The following is a 23,647-nucleotide window of genomic DNA, read 5'->3' as shown; positions in this document are numbered from 1 at the left end:
CCTGCTAAAAGAGAAATATATTTTTTCATTCAGAAATACAGTATGGTAAGAGGCCCCTCTGGCACAATGAGCCCACATCACCCAATTACACTCACGTGACCAGTTAATCTACTAACCCATACGTCTTTGGACTGTGGGAGGATACGGGAGCACCTGGAGGAAAAACGTGGACACGGGAGAACATGCAAACTCCTTACAGAGTGGTGGAATCGAACCCAGGTCGTTGGCACCGTAATAGCATTACAATAACCACTACACCACCATGCTGCTCGATCGTTCAATTTCTCCAACATGTTCAACAGTGGCTACCAAATAAGTGTGCATCCTGTGGTATAGACATGCAGACGGCTCTGCAATAACACGTCCACTGCAGAAATAATTTCAATCCAAAGCTCATTTTTATTGCCTTTCTTGATGCTAAGTAGAACTTCATTCAAGTGGCTGCCCCAGGCACAAGAGTTACCACTTCCTCAGGCAGGAATGAAACAAAGCAGCTGAATCTCCTTTCAAGCTCCTCTGTTTTTCCGTTACCACCTTTGATCATTGACAGTTCTCCTTTGTTGCACTCCATTCCCACTTCCTGCCTGTGGAGCTGCTGGTTATTTTCTCTCTCCCCTCTATCATTAGCAAATTGCTTAAAGCAGTAAACAACTGCTTTTGAGCATCTGTCTCCTTTGATGCTGTGTCTGACCATAAACATATTCACAACATGTTTCTTGTTTCCACTTCCAAGAAAAAAGGTTTCTCATCGGATGAGGGGTCACTTAAGAGGCTGCTTCAAATCGAAAAGCCCCGTCCCACCACGGACCACTTTCCCTACCACCAGGCAGGCTGACGGAGACTTCAGTTCATCATGAGAGCCTAAAGGAAAGAGAGACAGGGAAAAAACACAATTAGCTAACCAATAGTAGAAGTGCTGAGCACACCTATTCTCTAAATCCTGAGGCATTGCACTAAACTTTCAAAAGGCAGGAAAATGGGGATGAGAGAGAAAACCAGTCACAATTGCAGAGCAGACTTGTTGGGCCGAATGGCCTAATTCTGATCCTATACTTACATGGATACAGACCGATAAACCTCTTCTAAATTCCTTTAATTCAACTTCTCTCCTTTGTCTGAAACCTACTTTTTTCTTATAATATGGCCAGCCACCTCATCAGTATCCAACTTAACCTTCCTCGTTGACAGTTCCACAACCTTCACTGAAGTTTGCTGATCTGTCTGCAGTGTTACAAACTTAGCAAGTGTCAAAAGAAGGTCAGAGTTAAGGGTGGGCAAAATGGGAACTGCTCAGGGTTCCTGCAGCAGATTGGTAACACTGTGCTTGGATCACAATTTCCTCGCTCCTGTGGTTTCTAGGATCCATTTGATGGTTAATGTGTTTTGCCACTTTCAGAGATGTCAGCACACAAACCACTTTAAGTCTTTCATTTCACCAACACAAACTTACTTTTCACTCCTCAGCATTAAATTTCACCTACCGTTCTACCAATAGAGCAGAAGAAGAACAGTTTAACACCATTTGCTGAAAGGAAGTTTGTTCCTCATTTGCCACAGGGAATCTGCTTTTGTATCCTATTGTCTTTATATCTCTGACATGATTATTAGTCTCTTTACTTATCAATGTCTTGATTGAAGATTCAGATTTATTCATCACATGTACATTGAAACATGTGAAATGTGTCAATTGTGTTAACAACAAACGTGCCCGAGGGTGTGCTGCGGGCTGCCTGCAAGTGTCACTGAGCCAATTATGCTCAGCAGAACAACACAGAAGACAACAAACAACAAGTCCCATTCCTTCTTCCCACCCATGCAGATACACAATCCTCCATCCCCAAGAAGAGCTATCTTCCTCGGCTTCTAGCCTCCAGTGGACTCAGGCACACAGGCCATAAGAGCAGAATTTGGCCATTTGGCCCATCCAGTCTGTACACCATTCCACCATGCTGATTATTATCCCTCTCAACTCCATTCTCCTGTCCTTCTCCCTATAACTTTTGACATCCTTACTAATCAAGAGCCTATCAACCTCCACTTTAAGTATACCCAATGATTTGGCCTCCGCAGAGGTCTTGTGGCAATGAATTCCACAGGTTCACCACCCTCTAGCATTGGTGCTCCTTTGCTGAATTCTGAAATATTCCTGATCCTCAGCTTTGGTGAATTATTAGTATTTTCTTTGATCCAATTTTATCTTGGACTCCCCTTATTAGCAATAGGTGAACATTTTTCCCAGTTTTTTTTACATTTGCTGTAAACTATTCATTACCTCCAAGTGTGAGCCTCTAATTGTTTAAGACTGAATCTTGTAATGTCATTTCCCAATCTATTGTGGATATCTCGAATAAAAACAGAAGCTGCAGGAAGTACTCCACAGGTCTGTGGGAAAAGAAACAAAGCTTCTGATTCAAAACTCTTCACGAGTTCTGATTATCTGAAAAGTTAACTGTTTCTCGTCCTATAGATGCAGTCTGACATGCAGTGGACTTCCAGCATTTTTTGTCTTAAGTTTAGATTTTCAACATCTGTAGTTTTCTCTGATTTTTGCTTGTAGCCAACCTTCATCATTTGCTTTATTTGTATTTCAAACCTTGGTGTCAGATTAATACAAGTCAATATCTTATCCTGAAGCTTGAGCAGATCACGGTCACTCTTTTCCAACTATTAATTTCTTGGATCTGGTCCAGCATTTATTGTCAATCCCGAATTGCCCCCAAGAAGATGGTGATGAATAAGTTCCTTGAACCACTGCATCCACCCAATGAAGGAAATTTCCTGGTGCTATTGAGTAGGCAGTTCCAGGATTTAGGTTCAGCAATGAAGGACTTATGATGTTATATTTCCAAGGCAGGATAGTGTGCAACTTGGAAGGGAAATTGGAGATGATAGTGTGCTATGCATCCATTGCTCACAACCTACTTGTAGCAGAGGCTTCAGGGTAGGGAGGTGCTATTGGAGTAGCCTGTAGTTCCCTGGCTTGTCCTTGGTACCTCTCTTGCACAACAGAATAAAATTAACCATCTTCCAGTCTTTGGGAACTTCACCAGTGGCTAACAATAAAGCAAATATCTTTGTATGGACCTTTACACTTTCCCAAGTCTAACAATGCACTCGAAAGGTCAAGCACAAGGGATTTATCCAACTTAAAGTGCTCTAATATCTCCTCCCATGATAATACAAATGTCCTCCAAAACATCTCCACGTTTCCCTCAACTCTTGCAGAGCCATTAAACACCAAGGAGAAATATTCATTAAAAATCCCATGGCTCAAGACATAGGCAATCTTGATGTTCTCTAAAGGGATCTAATCCTTTCCTAGCCATGCTTTTGCACTTAATATAATTATAGAACCTCTTTGGATTTTCCTTACCCCTACCTCTTTGCCTTCCTGATTGCCTATTAAATATAGTCATAATCTTAGAGTGGCGTGAGTTTTCTCAAAGTGCTCCAGTTTCCTCCCACATCCCAAAGATGTATGGTTAAGGTTAATGAGTTGTGGGTTTGCCATGTTAGTTCCAGAACTCCGGTGGCATTTGTGGGATACCCAGCACAATCCTTGCAGATTTGATTTGACGCAAACAATCCATTTCACTGTAATATTTCGATGTATGTGTAACAAATAAAGCTAATCTTTAATTTCATCGAGAGGTTCACTCAATCCCAAACTCCTAAACTTATTCCTTCTTTTTCTTCATCACAGACTCAATGTCTCTCATCAGTCAGGGTTCCCTAAACCTGTGAGGCTTACCCTTCACCTTAAGGAACATGCTGCTCCTGGACACTTGCTATCATACTCTTAAAAGGCTCTCACTGCTATTTGTTCCTTTGCCTTCAAACAGGTTCACACAATCAACCTCTGCTAGATCCTGTCTAACTCCCTCAAAATTAGCCCTGCTAATCTTAGGACTCAAACCTGGGTATTTGTCCTATTCTTTTCATCGCCATCTTAAAACTAGCAGGAATATGGTCAGTAGAACTCAAGTACTTCCTGGCCGCCATTTCAGTTACTTGCCCTACCTTGTTCACCAAGACAAGGTCCAGCATTGCATCCTTTTGAAATGGTCCTCTATATATCGACTCAGTAAATCTTCCTGGACACATTTCACAAATTCCACCCTTTGAGTGACTCAGTCAACACTGGGGACATTAAGTCTCCCATTAATTAAACCCTATTATTATTACAACTATGAGTAGCTTCCTAACACACCTGCTTCCCAAATTCCCAATTGTTTAGTGGGGTATTTATAGTAGAGCGACACTAGAGTGACTTTCCCCTTCTTGTTTCTACCCATACGCCTCACTAGATGATCCCTAAGAATGTCACCTATCTGCATCTGGACAAGCTGGTTGTACTTCAAGAAGTAACAGTAAATGAAGTAAATAATATAAAAACAGTAAATGTGTCTTGCTGAAGGGTTTTGGCCCGAAACATTGAATGTACTCTTTTCCATAGATGCTGCCTGGCCTTCTGAATTCCTCCAGCATTTTGTGTGTGTGTCGCTTGGATTTCCAACATCTGCAGATTTTCTCTGCTTATTCTCAGAGTTCAGCAACCTTATCTATTAAACCTCAATGCACGGAGTTTAATAGATAAGGATGCCGAATTCTGACAAGTCAGCAGCTAACAGTGGCATGCAAAAGTTTGGGCACCCCGGTCAAAATTTCTGTTACTGTGAATAGCTAAGCGAGTAAAAGATGACCTGATTTCCAAAAGGCATAAAGTTAAAGATGACACATTTCTTTAATATGTTAAGCAAGATTACTTTTTTATTTCCATCTTTTACAGTTTCAAAATAACAAAAAAGGAAAAGGGCCTAAAGCAAAAGTTTGGGCACCCTGCATGGTCAGTACTTAGTAACACCCCCTTTGGAAAGTATCACAGCTTGTAAACACTTTCTGCAGCCAGCTAAGAGTCTTTCAATTCTTGTTTGGGGGATTTTCACCCATTCTTCCTTGCAAAAGGCTTCTAGTTCTGTGAGATTCTTGGGCCGTCTTGCATGCACTGCTCTTTTGAGGTTTATCCACAGATTTTCGATAATGTTTAGGTCAAGGGAATGTGAGGGCCATGGCAAAATCTTCAGCTTGCACCTCTTGAAGTAGTCCATTGTGGATTTTCAGGTGTGTTTAGGATCCTTATCCTATTGTAGAAGCCATCCTCTTTTTATCTTCAGCTTTTTTTTTCACAGATGTTTGATGTTTGCTTCCAGAATTTGCTGGTATTTAATTAAATTCATTCTTCCCTCTACCAGTGAAATGTTCCCCTTGCCACTGGCTGCAACACAAACCCAAAGCATGATCTATCCACCCCCATGCTTAACAGTTGGAGAGCTGTTCTTTTCATGAAATTCTGCACCCTTTTTTCTCCAAACATACTTTTGCTCATTGCGGCCAGAAAGTTCTATTTTAACTTCATCAGTCCACAGGACTTGTTTCCAAAATGCATCAGGCTTGTTTTAGATGTTCCTTTGCAAACTTCTGACGCTGAATTTTGTGGTGAGGACGCAGGAAAGGTTTTCTTCTGATGACTCTTCCATGAAGGTCATATTTGTACAGGTGTCGCTGCACAGTAGAACAGTGCACCACCACTCCAGAGTCTGCTAAATCTTCCTGAAGGTCTTTTGCAGTCAAACGGGGGTTTTGATTTGCCTTTCTAGCAATCCTACGAGCAGTTCTCTTGGAAAATTTTCTTGGTCTTCCAGACCTCAACTTGACCTCCACCTTTCCTGTTAACTGCCATTTCTTAATTACATTACAAACTGAGGAAACAGCTACCTGAAAACACTTTGCTATCTTCTTGTAGCCTTCTCCTGCTTTGTGGGCATCATTTATTTTAATTTTCAGAGTGCAATGCAGCTGCTTAGAGGAGCCCCTGGCTGCTGATTGTTGGGACAAGGTTTGAGGAGTCAGGGTATTTACAAAGCTTTGAAATTTGCATCACTTGGCCTTTCCTAACGATGACTGTGAACAAGCCATAGCCCTAACAAGCTAATTAAGGCCTGAGACCTTGGTAAAAGTTATCTGAAAGCTCAAATCTCTTGGGGTGCCCAAACTTTTGCATGGTGCTCCTTTCTTTTTTTCACTCTAAAATTGTACAAAATTTTGGAAAAAATGTTGAATTTCCCCATGGGGATGAATAAAGTATCTATCTATCTATCTATCTAATCTTGCTTAAACTGTTGGAAAGAAGGTTTCATCTTTAACTTTGTGACTTTTAGAGATCAGTTCATCTTCTAGCTACTGACAGTAACAGAAATTTTGACGATGGGTGCCCAAGCTTCTGCATGCCACTGTACTTAGTGTTACTTCTCGAGGTACAACCAGCTTGTCCAGATGCAGACAGCTCACTTTGGCAGGCATCAGTATACAATTAAAGCACACTAAATGCTCGGAAGAAGTAAGCAGCTCAGGCAACATCTATAGAGAGGAATTAACATCAATGTTTTGGGCCGAGACCCTTCATATTGACTCATGAAGCGTTTCAAGCCGAAACATAGACTCTTTATTCCTCTCCATAGATGCTGTCTAACCTGCTGAGTTCCTACATCATTTTGTATGTGTTACTCTGGATTTCTATCTGCATAATCTCTTGTGCTTATACAACTAAAGGCTTTTATGATTAACAATATCATGGCAGTCTTGACAACAAGGCCCACATCTTAAAAAGGAAACAAACTAGTCATAAAAATGATTTGTGTCACTAAACCCTTTGGTGGAACTGAGCCACATTTCTAATCCCTACTTGACATGGAAAATGCTTAGTATTATCCATACCCAAGCTGCTGTGCTCAGTTGCAAGTCATATACAGATCTCTCACCTTCAATAAAATGTTTAGGGAAATAAAAAACTCTCCCAACAAGGCCACACTTCATAAAATTAGTATAAAGAATAGTGATTAATTTACAACACTAATGATTCAATGAATTGGAATAATAAACCAGAGAATAGTTCCAATTCCACAGTTCAAAGCAAATTTATTATCAAAGTATATGTATGTCACCACATACACTCTGAGATTCGTTTTCTTGTGGGCATATTCAATAAATCCAAGAAACGTAATAAAAATCTATGAAAAACAAGAGAAAATCTGCAGTTGCTAGAAATCCAAGCAACACACAGAATACAGGAGGAACTCAGCAGGCCAGGCAGCATCTATGGAAAAGAGTACAGTCAATGTTTCGGGCCAAAACCCTTTGGTAGGATAAATCAATGAAAGACCATATCCCACAGGACGAACAACCAATGAGCAAAAGACAACAAAATATGCACATACAAAAGGGAAATAAAATAAGCATTAAACATTGAGAACATGAGATGAAGAGAACTTGGAAATATGATGATCATACACCGGGATACCAGGAGAATTTCTATCCAGTTTTAAAAAGCCTCTAAACAAAACAGGTATCAATAAATTAGATCTTGTTAAAATCCAAACTGCTTGATAAATACCATTTAATATTGGCAGATAGCTAAAAGGTAGCAGAAAAGTCCCATCTGGACCCTCACCATCAGGTCATGCCCTCTTCTCACTGCTACCGTCAGGGAGGTGGCACAGGAGCCTAAAGACACACACTCAATGCTTTAGGAGTAGTTTCTTTGCTTCCATCATCAGAATTCTGAACGGTCCATGAATACCACCTCACCTTTTTGCACAACTTACTTTTTAAATATTTCCTATTGTGACATCTAGTAACTTGTTATGCCTTGCAAAACAAAAATAAAATTCACCACATGCATCAGTGCTAATAAACCTGATTCTGATTCTAAGTACTGAGTCTATGCGGACAATGACTAAGATGATGTGATTGCACGCTATTGTTCCAAGTGGTTTCAGCCACCTGACTTGTAACTGCAGCTGTTTTACTGACACAAGATCTTACATACTAATGCTTTGTGAGAGCTAAAAATGTGGACTGTGGTCATGTCATTTCTTGCTTATTTCCTGCAAAGCTTCTCTTCCCCCATCTCTTCACAATATTGAAAACTTTCAACTAGCACCTATAACTGTCCAGTTCCTTTCTCCTTCGATCAACCGAAGGATGAATTGCCTTTTAAGTATTTAAACCACAGTCTTGTTTAACTTTGACAAAGAGTCATTCAGATTTCTCAGACAGAAATGAAAAAGACACAATTGTCAAAATGCATTGTACAACTATTTTAAACCACTTTCTTAATTAAAAAATACCACCTCACAATGAAACACGACACAAGCGCATAAGAAACAGCAGCAACAGGTTATATGGCGTCTTGTGTCCATGGAGCCTTTCAAGATCATGACCTCAGCTTCACAACCATCTTACCTAGCATAGTTGCTTGTTTCAAGAACTTGTAGCTGGTTTCAAAAGTCATCTGCTGAAGGGGCGAGGAGCTTGACTGAATGCCAATGCGGTTAAATGGCTTGTATGATCCGTCAAAACACATGTAGTCCGCCACAAGGGAAAGGTGTCGAGGGTCCACTTGGATACCTGTGCAAGATCAAGACAAGAAATGTGATTCCATTCCAGGGAACAGAACACAATCAGTGATATTAAGGTTCTTTTGATATTAAAAAATCACCAAGGAATGGCAGCAGCATGTTACTGCAGTATGGAATTGCACCATTGTACAAGAGAATTATTTTTAGTTACTTAGATTTGACCAGTAGATTGGCCCGAGTTCCAATGTACTCAAGGCATTGTTTAGATCTCTGCACCACAGGAGCTCTGCATTTGCAAGCGGAGGAAGAGCGAGGACAGCGGTCACCTGCAGGTATGCTTACATGCAGCTACAGTGCCAAAACCAGGAAAGCTACTGAATAGGACTTGCTGAGAAGCTGCTTCTGGGTGCACAGTTAAGAACCAAAAAAAGGTATAATCTCAGCCCAGGCATACATCATTTCAAAGTAGATTTATTGGCAAAATAAGTATATGTCACCATATACTACCCCGAGATTCATTTTCTTGTAGGTGTTTACAATAGAACAAATAAATCAATGAAAAACTACTCACAAAGACTTACAGTTAACCAATGTGTAAGAGAAGACAAACTGCAAATACAGAGAACACAAGTTGCAAAGTCCTTAAATGATTTAGATTTGGAAAGAGCATAATTTCCTTACTAAGAAAGTTATGAGTCTTGGGGATCTATGCTTGTGAACGTTAAGTTTTTGAACAATTTTTGTTTCTCAAGACTGAATTTGATAGGCTTTTGGATACCTGAGGGAATTAGGCAGGAAAGTGGACAAGACAGAATAATACACAATTTTAGCAGGTTCCAGAGCCACAAGGGTACTGCTGTCCCTGCTGACAGTCTGGGAAGTGGAATTGCTGAAATGGTTCTTCTTCGACTTCCAGATACACAAAGGGCTAAATGGACTCTTTCCAGTACATAAACTTCAATTAATTCAATTTAGTGAAATCTGAAAAGTTGACTAGCAATGCTGTACAAGAAATTTCTGGGGACTGATGCTTAAATTGGAAGGACCCTCTCACACTTACCGATAAGGTCCAGACACACTTGATCATACTACAGAGAGAGTGTGTGACTCCCCTGCAACAATTCCTGGGTCATTGGTTCATCAGTGGCTGTACTTGTGTGTTGGGATGTTTGGGGGGGAGGGGGCGGGGTAACAAATGTAGTCATCAACAGAAATGCTAGACCCCACAAAGTCTTAAAACAACAGGTCATAAACAGGCATGGAAACTTCCTCCTGCTCTACTGACTACTGTTTTCACGTAGCTGATGAATCACCGCTCCTTCAGGTTGAACAAACACGGCATGATGGTCAACGCTTTACATTCCCGGTACATACAGTCTGTAAAGTTTGTACATTCCCTCTTTGACTACGTGGGTTTCCTCCAGGTGCTCTGGATTCCTCCCACATTCCAAAAACGTACGGGTTAGCGTTACTAAATTGTGGGCTGATATGTTGGGGGACACTTGTGGGCTGCCCCCAGAACACAACTGAACTATGCTGGTCACTGTCACAAACGACATTTTCACTCTATGTTTCTATGCGTGACAAAGCTATGTTTTAACACTTTAAAGATACACTGAAATCTACAAGAACATACACTGGGTGGGGGGAGGGTGTTTCAGTGTCCATCGGCAAGAGTGACTTAGTTGCATCACCACCGATTGAGTCGGCCAAGTTATATATCATGTACACAGGCACTTCAACCCAAATGCTAGTCCCATTTGTCTGTGTTTGACCCATCTCATTCTAAACCTGTCCAACTGTCTTTATTGTTGCTTCTGTAAACTGCCTCAACCTCCTTCCTCTGGTTGCTCACTGCATACACTCACCAACCTCTAGGTGAAAATTTGCTCCTATTAAATCACTCCCCTCTTATCTTAAAACTATGCCCTATACTTCTTAACTTCCTAGGAAAAAGACTATGTACATTCACCCTATCTATGCACCTTTATAAAAATCACACCTCATTTTCCTATGCTCCTGGCCTACCCAACCTCTCTCTAAATCTCAGTCCCTTAGTTCGGCAAAGTCCCAGTAAATCTCCTCCACATTCTTTTCACCTTAATGAGACCTTTCTGATAGCAGGATGACCAAAATCGAACAGTATTCTGGATTGGAGTTAGAGTTGGTCTATTATTGTCACGTGTACCAAGATAGTGAAAAGCTTGTCTTGCACATTATTTATACAGATCAGATCATTACACAGTGCTTTGAGATAGAACAAATGAAACAATAATAATGCAGAATAAAGTGAAACATCCACAGAGAACATTCAGATGTCCTAATAAAGGGTCTCCACCCAAAATGTCAGCTGTTTATTCCTCTCCATAGATGCTGCCTGACCTGCTGAGTTCCTCCTGCATTTTATGTGTGCATTATTCAGGATTTCCAGCATCTACAGAATATCTTGTGTTTCAAGAAAGTGCAGAGCAGGTAAAAAAAAATAAGGTACCAGATCATAAAGAGGTAGAGTGTGAGGTGAGCGGTCCATCTTATTGCCCCAGGGAACCATTTAATAGTCTTAATACGGCAGGATAAAAGCTGTCCTTGTCTCCGGGGACATATGCTTTCAGGTGTTTATGTCTTCTGCTCAACGGAAGAGTGGACAAGAGAGGGCAAAGGGCAAAGCTGGTAAGAGTAGGGAACCCAGAATGGCGAGGGATATTGAAGTTCTGGTCAGGAAAAAGTAGGCATGGATTAGGTATAGGCAGCTGATGTCAATTAAGTTCCAGGATGAGTATAGGGCATGCTGGAGTATACTCAAAAGGAAATCAGAAGGGCAATGTTTGTCTGTCTCTGTTGCGTATGGATTATGGAGTCATGGATTCCATTTGTGGATTCAACTTTGTATCTTTCCATTTACTATGAATGCCTTCAAGAAAATGAAATCTCAGGATAGTAAATGGTAACATACAAGTACTTTGATAATAAAGTTTCTTTGAACTTTGGACAGTAGGAAAATTAGAAGCATCTTAGAGAAGTTTAGAAATTCATGAGGGACTTCAATAGGGTCAATTCACAGTCTTTTTCCAGGATTGGGGAAGTCAAGAGCTAGGTTTAAGGTGAGGAGGGAGAGATTTAACAGAGAGTTAAGGGATAAGCTTTTTATCCTGAGAGGTTTCAGTATGGAATGAGTTGCCAGAGGAAATGGTTGAGGCAGACATATGACAAACATTTGAAAAGGTACTTGGCCAGGTACATGCATAGGAAAGATTTAGAGGGATATGGGACAAACATGGGCAAACAGGATTAGCTTAGACAGGAATCTTGGATGGCGAATACCGCTTGTGTCGAAGTGTGAATCTGTATGAATGTTTGACTCGATGACTGAAATAAATTAATGTTAGGAAATGGACTGAGAAATGCATATATTATGGATTAGCAGTGAGCTTCTTCAATGGCAGTGAGTTAAATGATCTAATTTTAGCAGTCAGAGAACAATCATACAATTGTCTTCCAAGTTCATTTTCACCAATGATCGCTCTGATAAACATCATAGTGAACGACGTGTGAAAAACGGTGAATGTAGCTTCTACTTATAGCAACAGGACAGTGGCACCAGTGAACCATGCAACCAAAGGCGATATCCTTCAGACAGTTCATGAATCTAACAACACACACAAAACACTGGAGGAACGCAGCAGGCCAGAGAGCATCTACAGGAAGAAGTACAGTCGCCGTTTCAGGTTGAGACCCTTCGTCAGGACTAACGGAAAATAGAGATAGTAAGAGATTAAAAGTGGGAGGGGGAGACCCGAAATGATTGGAGAAGACAGGAGGGGGAGGGATGAAGCTAAGAGCTGGGAAGTTGATTAGCAAAAGGGATACAAGGCTGGAGAAGGGGGAGTATCATAGGACAGAAAGCCTTGGAAGAAAGAAAGAGGGAGGGGACCACCAGAGGAAGATGGAGAACAGGCCAGGAGTTATTGTGAGAGGGAAAGAGAGAGAGAGAGAAAAAATTAAAATTGAAATTAAAAATTAGGGATGGGGTAAGAAGGGGAGGAGGGGCATTAACAAAAGTTGGAGAAATCAATGTTCATGCCATCAGGTTGGAGGCTACCCAGCCAGTATATAAGGTGTTCCTCCAACCTGAGTGTGGCTTCATCTTGACAGGAGAGGAGGCCATGGATAGACATATCAGAATGGGAATGGGACGTGGAATTAAAATGTGTGGTAACTGGGAGATCCTGCTTTGTCTGACGGACAGAGCGTAGGTGTTCAACTAAACAGTCGAGATGAAGCCACACTCAGGTTGGAGGAACACCTTATATTCCATCTGGGTAGCTTCCAACCTGATGGCATGAACACTGATTTCTCTAACTTCTGTTAATGCCCCTCCTCCCTTTCTTACCCCATCCCTAATTTTTAATTTTAATCTCTCTCTTTCCCTCTCATAATAACTCCTTGCCTGTTCTCCATCTTCCTCTGGTGCTCCCCTCCCCCTTTCTTTCTTCCAAGGCTTTCTGTCCTATGATACTCCCCCTTCTCCAGCCTTGTATCCCTTTTGCCAATCAACTTCCCAGCTCTTAGCTTCATCCCTCCCCCTCCTGTCTTCTCCTATCATTTCGGGTCTCCCCCTCCCCCTCCCACTTTCAAATCTCTTACTATCTCTTTTTTCCGTTAGTCCTGACGAAGGGTCTCGACCCAAAACGTCGACTGTACTTCTTCCTATAGATGATCCCTGGCCTACTGCGTTCCACCAACATTTTGTGAGTGTTGTTTGAATTTCCACCATCTGCAGATTTTCTCGTGTTGGCGAGTTCACGAATCTACTTCTTTTACCACTACTTCTTTCAAATATGATACTGCTACTATTGGAACCTGTGATTTACATTTTGGTGGTGTGTCTTTGGGCCGACTGAGAGATCTGATGCTTTGCTGACTCCAAGGGTGTTCAGTGAGGTTTGAATCAGTGTGTGCGGCTTGGAGGCCAAGAGGGACGGGGCATGAGCCCATGAATCACTCCATCTGTCAGCGATCTCGCCCATTAAAGTGCCAAGCAAGACTGAAATCAACGAGGACGAGAGCGCCATCTGCTTACATTTGACCAGTCTCCCTCTCTCCTGGTGAGATCGGCAACAAACAAACATGGGCTCGCTGTGGCTGGAGGAAGATGTCTGTGTTTGACCAGTGTATCTCTCTCTCCCCCCTCAGTTGATGCTGCTGGAGGGTGGTGCCTGACCCTTGGGTCTTGGGCAAGGTTCAATTGATGCAGTTTGTGGACTGGACTCTGTAGCTCATGTTATGATGTGTTTCTGGTTTCTCCTTTTTCTTCCCTTGCCATTTTTGCAATTGTGATTGGGGTGGATTGGCTCTGCGGCCTTTACTCAACAGATGACACAGCATTAAATTGAAATGAACTGGACACTCCTAGACTGTTTCCATGAGTCTATGGTTTGAAGTTTTACATTCTTTGTTTTACACACATTCACAAGATTTGTTCTTTTTTTTTTGCATGTTTGGTGTTTGATGTTTTTGTTGAATGGGTTCCATGATGCTTCTATATTTCATGACTGTGGGAACACAAATCTCAAGTCTGTATACTGCATATGTACCTTTTAATAAAGGTATTTTGAACTTTTTGAACTTTATCTATTTAATTTAAAGTATTATTGTGCAATAATTAACCCCATGAAAAGCTACACTTCAACAGATAGTTGAGCAGAAGCAAAAGGCGGCAGTGATTAACTCTGACAACTGTAGCTTGTGCACGTATCATCCAGTGTGGAACTGCTCGATACAGCTTTAGTGAGTCTCAACCCAGATTACAGAAAGGTTGATGTTACTTTCCATAATCTCCTTAGAGAAGACTGGAAACAGCAAAAGAAATTTTCCAGCGACAGAGAATAATTTTAATTGCCCATTGCCATCCAGGCATCCTGACATAAAGAGTATACGCGTGGAGACTGTACATATCTGGGCTCGTAAAAGGATTCCTTACCCTGTTTATTAATGATGGTGTCTGCACAGTGGATAAACTATCTTATTGGTAATGGCACAGTAGTAGACAAATGAAATCGCACATAGCATTTGAGAAATAAAAATTCAGCTAACAGTCCAGAATTTGCAAAGAAAAATTCTCCGTAATGAAGAACTGAAGTCTATTAATTTGTAATAAAAACCCATCTGGTTCAGTGATGGCCTTTATGGAGGAAACCTTTCTGTGATCCAGCAATTATATTACTCCCATGTGAGCAACAATTTCTCTGAAACCAGCTACCAAACCAGGGCAATTAAAGGATTCAATTTATTTGTTATACATACATTGAAACAAAAGAGTGTGAAATGCATTGTTTGTGTCAAGCAACCAACACAGTCAAAGAATGTGCCGGACAGCACTCAAGTGTCGCCATTATTCTGGCTCCAACCTAGCGTGCCCACAACGTACCAACCCATGCCTATTTGGACTGTGGGAGGAAACTGGAGCTCCCAGAGGGAACCCGTATGGTCACAGGAAGAATGTACGAACTCCTTACAGACAGACGAAGGAATTGAAACCTATTTGCTGGTGCTATTTCATAGAGATAGGTTACTAAAATTGCTGGCCATGTCAGTTCTGCCTGAATCCTGAAAAATATCCACACATACAACTAAAATTTAGGGCATAAGACATAGGAGCAGAATTAGGCCATTCAGCCCATTGGGCCTTGTCAGCCATTTCATCATGGCTGATCTACTTCCCTTTCAACACCATTCTATAAGACCATAATTAATTTGGGCAAGATGAGACAGGACCTCTGGTAACTGCAGAGCCACAGCTTTGGCAAAAAGCAGAAAGTCCAAACCAAGTTACAAAAAAACTTACCGTAAACAGCAAAGACGTCTTTGATTTCTTTTTCTATGACTCTGAGAGCAGCCTCGATGCCGTAAGTACTGGCCATAGCGTGGATATCATTTGAATACAAGCGGCTCAGATCCAAGACCTAAGGCACAGGAAATAAAGCAAATCAGAGCCAGGAAATACAGAATCCCAATGTGAGAACTGCATTTTTAAAAAAATCACATTAACTAATTGTATTTTGCTCTTGTTTATACAAGATTTTTCAGCACATGCAAAATCAGAAATGCTGTGGCACGACAAAGGAGTAAGACCATAAACCATAGGATCAGAATTAGGCCATTTGGCCCATCGAGACTGCTCCACCATTCAATCATGGCTGATCCTTTTTTTTTACTATCTCCTCCTCAACCCCAGTTCCCGGCCTTCTCCCTGTAACCTTTGATGCCATGTCCAATCAGAACCTATCAATCTCTGCCTTAAATACAACCATCAACCTGGCCTCCACAGTTGCCTGTAGTAATAAATTCCACAAATTCACCACCCTCTTGCTACAGAAATTTATCTGCATCTCTGTTTTGAACGGACACCCCTCTAACCTGAGGCTGTTCTCCTTTGTCCTCAACTATCCCACCATGGGAAACATCCTTTTCACATCTACTGTCTAGGCCTTTCAACATTCGAAAGGTTTCAATGAGATCTCCCTTCATCCTCCTGAATTTCAGCGAGTGCAGACCCAGAGCCATCAAACGTTCCTTGTATGATGCCCCTTTCATTCCTGCAATCATCCTTGTGAACCTCCTCTGGACCCTCTCCAATGCCAGCACATGTTTTCTAAGATGAGGAACCCAAAACTGAGGCCTCACCAGTGCCTTATAAATTTTTAGCCTCAGCATCACATCCCTGCTCTTGTATTCTGTAACAGTAACTTTTTCAGTGACAGAGATTGAACTGTCCAATAGCTCATGTTTAATCCTAATCTCTAGTGTAGAGTTTGCACTTTCTTCCTGTGCCCACCTAGCTTTCACCAGGTGCTCTGGTTTTCTCCCACATCCCAAAGGCGCGTGGGTTGGTCAGTTAATTGTCCACTGTGGGGTGCCCCTAGTGTGAAGGTAAGCAGTAGAATTGGTGAGTACTTTATGGGAATGTGGGGAAAACACAAAGAGATTATCATAAGATTAAAGTGTTGTAAAACTATGATTCAAGATTCAAGTTTGAAACACACAGTAAAATACATAGTCTGCGTTGCGAGGGAGTGTTGGTGGCAGCTGGTATGTGTTGCCACACATTCTGGTGCCAATGTAGCATGCCCACAATTCTCGACAGAATAATGCAGAACACAATACAACAACAGCTGCAAAATAAGCTCTGTTCCTCCCTGCCACCCACACACATACAGTCCTCGACCCACAAGAAAGGTGGTCCTCTTCTGCCTCCAGCTGACTCAGTCATTCAGATATTAGTGCTCCTCTGTTGAATTCGGAAATGTTCCCGACTCTTAGCCTCAGCGTGCTGTTATTAGCCTTTTCTATAGTTCAGCATACTTCGGTAGTACTGGACTAGCAGATTTTCCAGACCAATGGATATTACTCCTTTCACCATCCCAACATAAATTTCAATTCTTTTATAAAAAGATGTTGCATAATAACAAATTTTCCATTGAACCCAGGATGTACAAAGAATTCAGGGGGACAACAGGGCCCCTGCCCAGGGAATATGGCCGAGCAAGTTTGAAAGGAGGTCTGAGTAAATTTTAGGGGAGCACAGGGTGTTTAAAGGGAGTACTGAAACAGCAGCTGATGTTGGAGGCTGAACAATCAGGATTTTCAAGCAATTGAACAGCGGATTATTGGAGTTTTATTGTAATGAGTACCTGGTGTTTGGCACAGCTTTGTAGAGCCTGCTTTTGTGGATTCAGGTTATTTTATTACCTCAACACATTGAGAAAGTACAAGGAAAAAAATAACAGAACAATAAAGTGTTATAATTACAGCCATAGTCTAATGCATGCAGACAGTAAGGTGCAAGGCCACGATGAAGTAGATTACAAGTGCATCTGACTATACTAGGGGTCTGTTAAATAGTTTCCGTAGTTCTTTAAAATTTATGTGCAACTAGCCTCCAGTTCCAGCAAAAATACCATTTGATATAGTTTCCTTCACAAGTTGCTTCTTATATTTAAAGAGTTTACTCAGCAGACTGCCAATGATGCCTGTACGATTGACTGCTTGTTGTGAGCTCAGACATCCACTCTCCCTGCATTCGGCTCACTGACAGAGCTGTCAACGAAGACTCCGATATGTGAAAAAGATTGGCTTTATTTGTCACATGTACATACAGTGAAATGAGTCGTTTGCGTCAATGACCAACACAGTCTGAGAATGAGCTGGGGGAAGCTGCAAGTGTCGCCAACATGGCATGTCCACATCTTACTAACCTGTACATTATTGGTCAGCATGGACTCGATGGGCTGAATGGCCTGTTTATAGGCTGTATCTGTCTCTTAAAAGACCAATGTATCAGTTATTTGAGAGTGAATATGGTAGGCATGTTGGTGGTTACAGAATTATAAAGCATCAAAACGGGCCTTCCAACCCAAATCATCCGTGCTGAGTGTGTTTGTCAGCGAGCTAGTCCCATCTGCCTGCGTTTGGGCTATAGCCCCTAAACCTCTTTCATCCATGTACTTACCAAGATAACTTTTAAACACTGCTAACGTGCCTGCCTCAACCACTATTTCTGGCAGCTCATTCCAAATAAACTTTACCCTTTGCATGAAGAAACTGCCCCTGATGTCCCTTTTAAATCTCTTGCCACTGTTCTTAAATTTATGTCCTCTTGTTTATAGCATTACTCCCTGAGTAAAAGACCCAGTGCTTTCACCCTGTCTATGGCCCTCATGACCTTATATATCTCTTGCCTGACACCTCTCAATCCTCCATATGCCAAGAAATAACAGCCTTGTTTATATACTTTCCCCTTGTAACTCAGTTGAGGTCATGAAGGTTATTTCCTTGTTCAGGTTCCAACATTTGGCTTGATAACTCAGGTGGTAAATTTGTAATGCTTTTACTGAAGGACTTTGAGAGATAAAGTGCCTTATCTTCTAGCCCCAGGAAGTCTGGTACTCTGCTCTTCTCTTAGGTCGTCCTGTCTGCACTTGAGGAGAGCAGTGTAGTTCATTGCTGGGATGTTCCAGCTAGTCACCAACTGTTTCACTCACTTGACTCTCAAATACTGAAGGTATCTTGGTACAGAGCTTGTTTAAGTTATGAGTGTCAGAAGACTTAACCTTGTCACTGAGCCAGGTGAGTACAAACCCCATTTCCAAAAAAGTTGGGATATTTTCCAAAATGCAATAAAAACAAAAATCTGTGATATGTTAATTCACGTGAACCTTTATTTAACTGACAAAAGTACAAAGAAAAGATTTTCAATAGTTTTACTGACCAATTTAATTATATTTTGTAAATATACACAAATTTAGAATTTGATGGCTGCAACACACTCAACAAAAGTTGGGACAGAGTTTAAATAAGATTGAAAAGTGCACAGAATATTCAAGTAACACCGGGTTTGGAAGACTCCACATTAAGCAGGCTAATTGGTAGCAGGTGAGGTATCATGACTGGGTATAAAAGTAGCGTCCATCAAAGGCTCAGTCTTTGCAAGCAAGGATGGGTCGTGGCTCACCCCTTTGTACCAAAATTCGTGAGAATTGTTAGTCAGTTCAAAAGGAACATTTCCCAACGCAAGATTGCAGAGAATTCAGAGACATCTCAGTGCGTAAAGGGCAAGGTCGGAAACCACTGTTGAATGCGCATGAACTTCGAGCCCTCAGGCGGCACTGCCTAAGAAACCGGTATGCTACTGTGACAATTATAGCCACCTGGGCTCGGGAGTACTTCGGAAAACCATTGTCACTTATCACAGTCCATCGCTGCATCCAGAAATGCAACTTGAAACTGTATTATGCAAGGAGGAAGCCATACATCAACACTATGCAGAAACACCGGCGAGTTCTCTGGGCCTGAGCTCATCTCAGATGAACCGAAAGACTGTGGAACCGTGTGCTGTGGTCAGATGAGTCCACATTTCAGCTAGTTTTCGGAAAAAACGGGCGTCGAGTTCTCCGTGCCAAAGATGAAAATGACCATCCTGATTGTTATCAGTGAAAGGTGCAAAAGCCAGCATCTGTGATGGTATGGGGGTGCATCAGTGCCCACGGCATGGGTGAGTTGCATGTATGTGAAGGTACCATTGACTCTGAGGCGTATATTAGGATTTTAGAGAGACATATGTTGCCATCAAGGCGACGTCTCTTCCCAGGACATCCATGCTTATTTCAGCAGGACAATGCCAGACCACATTCTGCACGGGCTACAACAGTGTGGCTTTGTAGACACAGAGTGCGTTTGCTTGACTGGCCTGCTGCCAGTCCAGATCTATCTCCTATTGAAAATGTATGGCGCATCATCAAGAGGAGAATCAGACAATGGAGACCACGGACTGTTGAGCAGCTGAAGTCTTATATCAAGCAAGAATGGACAAAATTTCCAATTGCAAATCTCCTACAATTAGCATCCTCAGTTCCAAAACGATTAAAAAGTGTTATTAAAAGGAAAGGTGATGTAACACAATGGTAAACATGACTCTGTCCCAACTTTTGTTGAATGTGTTGCAGCCATCAAATTCTAAATTTGTGTATATTTACAAAATACAATTAAGTTGGTCAGTAAAACTATTGAAAATCTTTTCTTTGTACTTTTGTCAGTTAAATAAAGGTTCACGTGAATTAACATATCACAGATTTTTGTTTTTATTGCATTTTGGAAAATATCCCAACTTTTCTGGAAATGGGGTTTGTATTTAAGTGTCCAAACTCACTTCTCTGTTCTAATTAAAGTCAGGGATAGAGTAAGCTGCTGGGAAAAAAAAATCAAAACACTCCATCAAAGTGTGGGTTAAGCCTCCTAATGGAGGCTTATTGATTTTGTTAATAAATATCAGCCAACATAAACAACCAGATTAAATAATTTTTAAACAAAAACAGGAAATCCAGGAGATGTTCTGATGATAGATCAGCAGCCTGAAACATCTATTCTGTTTCCCTTTCACAGTTACTGTCTGGCATGCTGAAGTGAGTGCAGAAGAGACTCGCCAGAATGTGGTCTGGGATAAATCATTTTAGAAACGAGCAGAGACTTGAGAAACTACGTCTGTTTTCCATGGAGCGGAGCAGGTTAAGAACATTAAACAGTACAGCACAGTAACGGCCCTTTGATCCACGATGTTGTGCCTACCTTTTAACCTACGCCAAGATCAATCTAATTCTTCCTTCCACGTAGCCCTCCATTTTACTTTCATCCATGTGCGCATCTCCCTTAAATGTCCGTAACATATCTCCCTCCACCACCACCCTCAGTAGTGCGTTTTACATAGTTACCACCCTCTGCGTAAAACACCTACTTCTGACACCCCTCTATACTATTCTCCAAACACCTTAAAGTTGTCACCCCTCGCCCACCTTCACTCCAAAGAGAAAAGCTCTACTCACTCAAAATTATCCTCCTAAGACATGCTTTCCAATTCAGGCATTATCCTGGTAAATCTTCCCTGCACTCTCTGCAAAACACTGACATTTCTTTTATAATGACGAGACCAGAACTGAATGTAATTAGCAATATATTCTAGCCAGAGCTTCGTGGAGCTGCAACATAACCTTGTAGCTATTGAACTCAAACCTAAGAAATGAAGGCTAATACACGATAGGCCTTGTCCAGCCTAGCAAGTTGTGTTGTAACTCTGAGGGATCTATGGACATGAATCCCAAAATCCTTCTGTTCCTCCACACTGTTAAGAAACTTAAACATTTACCCTGTATTCCATCTTCAAGTATGATCTTCCAAAGTGCATCACTTCACACTTTTCCGGACTGAACTCCATAAAATATGTTGCTTGTGTCAATGACCAACACAATCCAAGGATGTGCTGGGGGCCTCACAGGCATGTTGCCTGCTTCCAGCACTAACAAGGCGTGCCCACGAATTACCACCCAACACATACATCATTGGAACATGGGAGGAAACCAGAGCACCTGGAGGAATCCCATGTGGAGAACGTACAAACACCTTACAGAAAGCAGTGGGAATTGAACCCAGGTTGCTCATAATGTAGATTTAAACTAACCATGGCCACTCAAGAGGGGACATGATTGAGGTATATAAATTATGAGGGGTTTAGAAAGGGTAGACTGCAGAAATCTCTTCTTCTTTGGAGGTGAGTAAAACTAGAGGACATAGATTTTGGGTAAGGGGAAAGGCATTTAGAGAGGGACCTTTTAACCTACTCTAAGATCAACCTAACCCTTCCCTCCTACATAGCCCTCCAATTTTCTAACACCCATGTGCCCAAGAGCTTCTTAAATGCCCCTAATGTATGATTGTTAGGTCGGCTGGTGGTGCAGTGACATTAGCGCCGGACTCTGGAACAGAGGCTCCCGGGTTCGAAGCCAGTCAGGCCATTCCCGAGTTCGCTTTCCATCCGTGCCGGGTTGAATGTTGAGCTCGCAACTCGACCTCGTAAAATAAAAGAAAAATACTGCAAAATATCTGTGTGAGGAGTGGCACGCCACACAGTCTTTCGTTCCGCGCCTTGTAAGGCATGAAAATGCCCGACGCTGGCCTCTCAAGCCTGAGTCGATGTCATCATCATCATCAATGTGTAATGTGATTCTCGCCTTTCGATTAACTTTATTTGCTTAGGCTTTTCTCTTGAGCTCTGGCTGAAAGTACAAAGGCCAAACAGTATGTATTGCCTTTCTTTACCGTCTGGTTTGCGGTGCTTCATTAACAGCTGGTTTAAGAACACTATTTGAATACCCCAATGTGTTACCCTGCATCCCAGGTTTCGCAGTATCTGTTTTACGCATTCAGTGTCATTGGTTCTATCCCCACTAGCACCAAGAGACTACATCTTCACCATAAATGGAGGGTCAATTCGAGAAACAGCTCTCTATCACCTCTTCAAGAGCAACTGGAGATCAGCAATTGCTTCTGGTTTTGCCAAAGGCAGCCATGGCCAATGAATGGCAGAGCTTCACTTTCTTTCCTGAGGAGCTGAACACAACTGAGCACTGTGCTACGGGGAGGATGTGGAAGATTTAAAAGAGGAACAGAAATTTATCAAGATGCTGCCTGAATTACGGAGCATACCTTATGAGGAGAACAGTACTCTGTAAGAATCTTAGTTACACGCTGTATATACAGCTAGGGTCACTAAAATAGGGAAGTGGTTTGGGAAAAAGAAGTAAGAGTACTTACAAGGGGACCTAACATTAAGGTTTTTGGAGGAAAGTATAGTGGGGATTTCAAAGGTAGTATTTTCTTTACAGAGAGTGGTGGGTGGGAGGAATGTGCTGCCAGGATGGTGGAGGCAGCTATATAAGGGGCATTTAAGAGACTCTTAGGTAAGCACATAGAAGAAAGAGAAATGGAGGAAAGGGTTAAGTTGATCTTGGAGTAGGTTTAAAGGTCCGAACAACATCATGGGCCAAAGAGCGACTACTGTGCTGTAATGTTCCATGTAAATGTAGGTCTTAGTGAAACTACACCCGGACTGCTGTGCACAGTTTCAGTCTGCTTACTTGAGAAAGGATGCAATTTATCATGGTGGGAATGAAGTAAATACTCACCTGACTGGCTCCAAGGACATGTCTTTGTTTGCGAGGAGAGAATTTGAAAGAGTGAGAGAGGGCCTGGACTATGCTGTGCTGTTCTATGTCCTATAAATGCCGGAGAAAGACTCAACATTTTAAGCAAATGCAGAATCCCATCTTGATTGTTTATCTCTTTAGATAAATGAAGCCTGGAAAGGTAAACAAGACAACACAGCTCTGGAAGACAATGCCAGATTTACAGGCGAGATAAGGCTCGAATCAGGTGCGACGTTCACCCACAAGAATATTAAATGTTAAAAAGGTAAAAAGAGAAAAGAGTTCCTCACCCACACTCAGGAGTTATAAGACTAGGGGAAAAATTGATTTAAAAGGGAAATTAGACAAAGATTCAGAATCATTGAATCACACAGAACAGGTGGAAATTCAGCCCAGCACAACTGTGGTAACATTTTGAAGCAGCTATCTGAACCCCTTCATCACATAGTATACATTAAATCTTTAATTCAAAATTTAAAGTAAATTTATTATCAAAATACATATACGTCACCATATACTACCCTGAGATTCATTTTCTTCCAGACTTTCATAGTAGAATGAACAAGTACAATAGAATCTATTAAAAACTACAAAGACTGAATGTATAAAAGAAGACAAACTCTACAAATAGAAATAATTTAAAAAATTACTACGTAAATAAATAATACTGAGAACATGAGTTGTAGAGTCCTTGAAAGT

The 23,647-nt window shown here is 41.5% G+C and overlaps 1 protein-coding gene across 2 annotated transcripts in view; it reads right to left on the bottom strand.

The window, feature by feature from the left end:
* Nucleotides 1-379: 379 nt before the first annotated feature.
* The window catches only part of polr1a (RNA polymerase I subunit A), a 198,316-nt gene continuing 175,048 nt past the window's right edge, over nt 380-23,647 (bottom strand). For both annotated transcript variants that reach the window (XM_073042216.1, XM_073042217.1), the window contains exons 32-34: nt 15,262-15,379; nt 8,302-8,466; nt 380-861 (exon numbers count right to left, since the gene is read on the bottom strand). In XM_073042216.1, coding sequence (XP_072898317.1) covers nt 761-861; nt 8,302-8,466; nt 15,262-15,379 — 384 coding nt within the window. In that variant the 3' untranslated portion in view covers nt 380-760. The remainder of the gene's footprint in view (nt 862-8,301; nt 8,467-15,261; nt 15,380-23,647) is intronic.

The sequence above is a fragment of the Hemitrygon akajei genome, chromosome 4, assembly GCF_048418815.1.
Source record: "Hemitrygon akajei chromosome 4, sHemAka1.3, whole genome shotgun sequence".
Classification (NCBI taxonomy): domain Eukaryota; kingdom Metazoa; phylum Chordata; class Chondrichthyes; order Myliobatiformes; family Dasyatidae; genus Hemitrygon; species Hemitrygon akajei.
Note: the sequence above shows the minus strand (reverse complement) of the source record. Positions and strands in the feature narration are given on the sequence as shown.